Source organism: Boleophthalmus pectinirostris, unplaced genomic scaffold, assembly GCF_026225935.1.
Source record: "Boleophthalmus pectinirostris isolate CB_2022bp ecotype Guang Dong unplaced genomic scaffold, ASM2622593v1 HiC_scaffold_2825, whole genome shotgun sequence".
NCBI lineage: Eukaryota > Metazoa > Chordata > Actinopteri > Gobiiformes > Gobiidae > Boleophthalmus > Boleophthalmus pectinirostris.
In genome coordinates, this window is record NW_026571290.1 from 1,070,992 (window position 1) to 1,078,491 (window position 7,500).

At 46.3% G+C, this 7,500-nt stretch overlaps 1 protein-coding gene and 1 long non-coding RNA gene across 2 annotated transcripts in view; one reads left to right on the forward strand and one right to left on the reverse strand.

Moving 5' to 3' along the window:
- Positions 1 to 71: 71 nt before the first annotated feature.
- LOC129410904 (uncharacterized) lies at positions 72 to 5,400 on the reverse strand. The gene is made up of 3 exons (XR_008633040.1): positions 4,754 to 5,400; positions 3,559 to 3,614; positions 72 to 206 (listed from the first exon to the last, which is right to left on the reverse strand). It is a non-coding gene; the product is annotated as an uncharacterized LOC129410904 (long non-coding RNA).
- Positions 5,401 to 5,625: 225 nt separating this feature from the next.
- LOC110174570 (E3 ubiquitin-protein ligase UBR2) overlaps positions 5,626 to 7,500 on the forward strand; it is a 36,834-nt gene continuing 34,959 nt past the window's right edge. The window contains exons 1-2 of the mRNA XM_055159879.1: positions 5,626 to 5,748; positions 6,885 to 7,153. Coding sequence (XP_055015854.1) covers positions 5,668 to 5,748; positions 6,885 to 7,153 — 350 coding nt within the window. The 5' untranslated portion in view covers positions 5,626 to 5,667. The remainder of the gene's footprint in view (positions 5,749 to 6,884; positions 7,154 to 7,500) is intronic.

Sequence of the window (7,500 nt, forward strand, 5' to 3'; positions counted from 1 at the left end):
AGAGACGCAGAGGAGGGGCAGAGGAGCAGAGGAGGAGCAGGTACCTCCAGGACGCAGGTGAAGATGGATCCGTCCAATAGCGTGACTCGACACTGCATGGTCCTGAAGCTGAGCGCTCTGATTGGAGGAGAGCGGGTCAGGTGACTCACAGATGACCTCTGACTGGACGAGTCATCGGCCAATGAGCTGCTGGCGCACACCTCCCCCTGAAACATCGACCAATCAGAAAACAGAGCACACCCACATGGATGTGTATGGAGAAATGTTCAGCAGTTACCACAACGACGCACAACAACCTACCACCAGCCTAACACCAACACTAACACCAACACCAACACTAACACCAACACTAACAACACTAACACCAACACTAACATTAACACTAACACCAACACTAACATTAACACTAACACCAACACTAACACTAACACCAACACTACACCAACACTAACACTAACACCAACACTAACACTAACACCAACACTAACACTAACTAACACAAAACACTACCAACACTAACACCAACACTACACCAACACTAACACTAACACCAACATTTAACACACCAACACTAACATTAACACCAACACTAACACTAACACTAACACTAACACCAACACTAACATTAACACTAACTAACACCAACACCAACACTAACACCAAACTAACATTAACACTAACACTAACACCAACACTAACATTAACACTAACACCAACACTAACATTAACACTAACACCAACACTAACACACCACACAACATTAACACAACATTAACACTACACACTAACACCAACACTAACACATTAACACACAACACTAACACTAACACCAACACACCAACACTAACACTAACACAACCAACAACTAACACACTAACACCAACACTAACATCTAACATTAACACTAACACCAACACTAACATTAACACTAACACACACACACACACTAACACTAACACTAACCACTAACACACTAACTTAACATAACACAACACCTAACAAACTAACACTAACACCAACACTAACCAACACTAACACTAACACCAACACTAAACACTAACACAAACAACACAACACTACACTAACACAACACAACACTAACAACACAACACCAACACCTAACACATACACCAACACTACACACACTAACACTAACACTAACACCTAAACACATTACACAACACTTAACACCAACACTAACACTAACACCAACACTAACACCAAACACCAACATTAACACTAACACCAACATAACACTAACACTAACACACAACACTAACACACACTAACACTAACACCACATTAACACTAACACTACACCAAACACTAACACTAACACAACAACACTAACACCAACACTAACACTAACACTAACACTAACACTAACACTAACACCAACACTAACACCAACACTAACACCAACACTAACACTAACACCAACACTAACTTAACATTAACACTAACACTAACATTAACACTAACACCAACACTAACACTAACTAACACTAACACCAACACTAACATTAACACTAACACATTAACACCTAACACTAACACTAACACCAACATTAACACTAACACCAACACTAACACCAACATAACACTAACACCAACACTAACACCAACACTAACACCAACACTCAAACACACAACACTAACACAACACTAACACTAACACACCAACACTAAACACACAACACTAACACTAACACTAACACCAACACACTAACACAACACTAACACTAAACACCAACACTAACAAACACAACACTAACACAACACAACAACACAACACTAACACTAACACTAACACCAACACTAACACTAACACCAACACTAACACCAACACTAACACCAACATTAACACTAACACCAACACTACACACACTACACCAACACATAAACACTAACACTAACAACACTAACACCAACATCAACACTAACACCAACATTAACACTAACACCAACACTAACACTAACACCAACACTAACACCAACACTAACACCAACACTAACAACAACAACACTACACTAACACCAACATAACACTACACAACACTAACACCAACAACAAACACTAACACTAACACAACAACACTAACACAACACTAACACTAAACACATTAACACTAACACCACAACACTAACACAACACCAACACTAACACAACACTTAACACTAACATTAACACCAACACTAACACAACACACACTAACACTAAACACTAACACCAACACTAACACCTAACACTAACACACAACACCAACATAACACACATTAACACATTAAACACACACACTAACACTAACACACACACCAACACACCAACATTAACACTAACACTAACAACACTAACACCAACACTAACATTAACACTAAACACAACACTAACACCTAACACCAACACTAACACAACATCACTAACATTAACACTAACACACACACACTAACACACTACACTAACACCAACACTAACACAACTAAACACAACACAACTAACACTAACACAACACTAACACCAACACATTAACACAACACTAACACAACTAACACACTAACACAACAACTAACATTAACACTAACACCAACATAACACTAACACTAACTAAACAACATTAACACCAACACTAACATTAACACTAACACTAACACCAACACTAACACCAACACTAACATTAACACCAACACTAACACTAACACCAACACTAACACACTAACACTAACACTAACACTAACACCAACACTAAACCCAACACCAACACTAACACAACAACACTAACACCAACACTAACACCAACATTAACACTAACACTAACACCAACACTAAACAACACAACAACCTACACACTAACAACACTAACACCAACACTACACACCAACATTAACACTAACACTAACAACACTAACACTAACACACACAACATTAACACTAACAACACCAACACTAACACAACACTAAACACTAACACATTAACACCAACACACTAACACCACACTAACACCAACACTAACAACACTTAACACTAACACCTAACAACACTAAACAACACACACACAACACATTAACACTAAACAACACTAACACTAACACACATTAACACTAACACCAACATTAACACTAACACCAACACTAACATTAACACTAACACCAACACTAACACTAACACCAACATTAACACTAACACCAACAACTAACACCAACACCAACATTAACACTAACACCAACACTAACACTAACACCAACATTAACACCTAACACCAACACTAACACCAACACTAACACTAACACATTAACACTAACACCAACACTAACACAACACAAACATAACAACACACTAACACTAACACCAACACTACTACAACACACAACACAACACCAACACTAACACCAACACTAACACTAACACCAACACTAACACCAACATTAACACTAACACCAACACACACTAACACCAACACTAACACTAACACCAACACTAACACCAACACCAACACTAACACCAACATTAACACTAATACCAACACTAACACCAGCCTAACCTGAGGGGGCGGAGTTACCTTTAAAGGGGTAGAGTGGGCGGCGGCTTCAACCAAAGACTCCGCCTCCTCTGACTCTGTTGCCATGGTGACGAGGCTGTGGGGAAAAGAACAGAGCAGGAATTAATATGATCCACCTCCTCCTTCTCCTCCTCCCTTCCTCCTCTCCTCCTTCTCCTCCTCCCTTCCTCCTCTCCTCCTTCTCCTCCTCCCCTCCACCCCTTCTTCTGTCCTCCTCCTCTCTTCCTCCTCCTTCTCCTTTCCTCCTTCTCTCCTCCTCTTCCTCTTTCTCCTCTAAACTCGCTGACTCTCCTCTTTGGCTCGTGTCATAAATCTGTCCCTGCGCGCGCACATCCCTGTGAGAACACGCGCTCTGCGTCTGCGCACGCGCCCATCACTGTCCTGCCCAGAGACCAGGACCAGACCAGGTCCATGTCCAAGTTCAGGTCTAGGTCCAGATCTAGGTCCAAGTCCAGACCAGGACCAGGACCAGAGCCTCACACCCAAACCTCTCAAACTCCGACGCCTCTGTGCGCACTGACGTCACACCGCGCGGGGAGAGCGGTGTGTGCGTGCGTGTGAGTGTGAGTGCCGGTGTGCGCGCCCCCGGACCCTCCCTGTCCCGCGCGAGTCCCGCTCCAGTCCCGCGTCAGAAACATCACAAAGTCCAAGTCCTCCTCCGGGACGATCAGACTTATGTTCATCTTTACCCCGGATGCCCTCCCGACCCCCGGGCCGCGTGCGCTGCCTCGCGCCATACCTGCAGCGCGCGTGCAGCTTGCTCCGTCCTCGCGCTCCTCTGCTGCTGCAGCAGCCGTGACGTCACCGCGCCCCTGCAGTGACGTCACTGCGCAGGTGCCACACAGAGTTTCTGTCCCATCAGCGATTCAACTGAAATAACCCCAAAACCTGGACTAAACTTGGACTAAACCAGGTCTAAACCAGGTCTAAACTGGGTCTAAAACAGGACTCTAAAGCAGCTCAAATTAAAATGTTTAGACCAGAGGTGGTCTCGTACTCACCAATGTTGGATCCAAGTCCAGGTTGAGTCCAAATGTAAAACAAGAGAAACATCAGAATCAGATGAAACTAAACCGGGTCTAAACCAGGTCTAAACCAGGACTAAACCAGGTCTGAACCAGGTTTAAACCAGGTTTAAACCTGGTCAAATCTAATCAATAACAACTTCTCAGACATGAGATCAAATGGGACTCACATCAGGACCGGGGCTGGAGTCTGAATGTGTCTGGGTTCAGTCACGTTTTAGTCCATTCCCTGGTCTCTGGTCTCTGGTCTGATCTCTGGTCTGGTCCAGGCTTGGTCCGGTCTTTGGTATCTGGTCTCTGGTAAAGTCTTGGTCTGGTCTCTGGTCTGGTCTTGGTCCAGCCTCTAGTCTCTGGTCTGGTCTTGGTCCAGTCTCTGGCCTCTGGTCTGGTCTTGGTCCAGTCTCTGGCCTCTGGTCTGGTCTTGGTCCAGTCTCTGTCGGATTAAACACTGGATTAGGACCCGCCCCCAGATTACATCTGTCAATCAGACACACTGCGGAGGCGGAGCTAAATCCAGATGTTTTTAGGTCAAACATAATCCACCAAGAACCAGGACTAAACCAGGACTAAACCAGGTCTAAACCAGGACTAAACCAGGAACCATTTCTAAACCAGGTCTAAACCAGGACTAAACCAGGTCTAAACCAGGTCTAAACCAGGACTAAACCAGGACTAAACCAGGACTAAGCCAGGACTAAACCAGGAACCATTTCTAAACCAGGTCTAAACCAGGACTAAACCAGATCTAAACCAGGACTAAACCAGGTCTAAACCAGGTCTAAACCAGGACTAAACCAGGTCTAAACCAGGACTAAACCAGGACTAAACCAGGAACCAGGTCTAAACCAGGTCTAAACCAGGTCTAAACCAGGACTAAACCAGGTCTAAACCAGGACTAAGACAGGACTAAACCAGGTCTAAACCAGGACTAAACCAGGTCTAAACCAGGACTAAACCAGGACTGAAGCCTGCGGGTTTCTAGTTCAGGTCTGGAGCTCTTATTTTGATGAACTGAAGGGCCTTTATTGTGACAGCTTCCTGTTTACTTCCTTCTTCTTCCGGTCCCCTCAGAGGCAGAGCAAAGATGGCGGACGCTTCGGACCGAGCTCTAGGCTCCGCTTTATGTGCGGATTTTCTGAGCTTCTCCGCCCGCGACACGGCGTCGGTAAGCGGCCTCAGCCTGCGCCGGGCCCCGGGGCTGTGTCCGCAGCTCGGGGCCGCGGGTCGGACCGGTTTAGTCCGGGTTTGTGAGGTTTTGGAGCGGGTTTGAGTGTGAGGAGCTCGCGCTGTCACAGTCAGCTGTTTGCTCTGCGTAAAGATCCGTTTAACTGAACCGAACTACGGAGACATTCTGCTCCTACCGCGGCGAGCGGCGCCCGCACACCGACTCACCGCGATAACACCGCACTTTAACACTTTACACGTGTTCAAGACAATTCAAGTGTCTGAGCCGCGTTTGTGCAACAGCAGCGGAACAGCTGTTAACACCGCCGTGGTACCGCCGTGGTACCGCCGTGGTACCGCCGTGGTACCGCCGTGGTACCGCCGTGGTACCGCCGTGGTACCGCCGTGGTACCGCCGTGGTACCGCGTATATGTGTGCTTATATAGACCCTGTACTTATAAAGATAATGTTTACATACATTATACTTTTGTAAACTCTGTGGTTTTATAGATTGCGTTTGTATATCCTGTGTTTAAATCCTGTGTTTAAATCTTGTGTTTAAATCTTTATTGTGGCTCTGGGTTTGTGGTAACGATCGTGTTTTTTATGATCATAATTAAACGAGGGTTATGAGCGCGTCCCCTGAGCCTCAGGTTCACGTGTTACTGATGCGGAGTTGGACCAGGTTTAATGCCAGGTTCGGTCCTAGTTTGGTCCCGGTTCAATCCCTGCTCAGACCTGGTTCAGTCCCGGTTCTGACTCGGTTCAGATGTGGTTTAGACCCAGTTCAGACCCAGTTCAGTCCCGTTTCTTTCTGGTTGGGAGCTCAGAGTGTGAGTTTATGTAAATGGTGAAAGTGTGTGACACAGATCTTCAGTTCAGGATTTTCTCTGGAGTGGAATAACCCGCAGTGTCACTTTAAATATTGTATGTGGTGTAAAAAGTGTAAAAACCACGATTAAAGTGCACAGGTGACGCAAAAACACACGAGCTCCTCTGTGTGTTTATAATATGTGTGTGTGTATCTGATGTGTGTATCTCCTCCCTCAGACGTGGCTGTGTGTATGTATGTGTATGTGTGTGTCATATGTGTGTATTTGCGTGTTGTGTATCTGATGTGTGTATCTCCTCCCTCAGGCGTGGCTGGCGGCCCCGGACTTGGCCACGCCTCTTTACGCTCACCTGGCGCGGCTTGTGCCTCAGCTGCTGAGGGAGGGGCAGGGGGCGGGGCCGAGGGAGGAGCAGAGGGAGGAGCTTGGCGTTCAGCTGCTCCTATTGGCTCCTTTGGAGTGGCTGCTGCTGGGGGAGGAGCCTAGCGCCGCTTTAGCCGCGCTGAAGGAAGCGAACAGCGGATCAGCGTTGTGCGGGCACGTGTTCAGAGTGGGAGAGCCCACCTACTCCTGCAGGTAACCCCTCCCCCTCACCTGTCTACGCCTGTACTACGCCTGTACTACACCTGTACTACACCTGTACTACACCTGTACTACACCTGTACTACACCTGTACTACACCTGTATACACATGTAACCTTACAGTCTCCCATATAATCACTAACACTGCAGCATAAATCTCACACCAACATACGTGTTGGAAAAACCACCTACTCCACTAACTCCTCCCTTTGACTCGGCCTGGACCTGGCCTGGACCTGCCCTGGACCTGCCCTGGACCTGGCCTGGACCTGGCCTGGACCTGGCCTGGACCTGGCCTGGACCTGGCCTGGACCTGGCCTGGACCCAGCCTTGACTCGGTC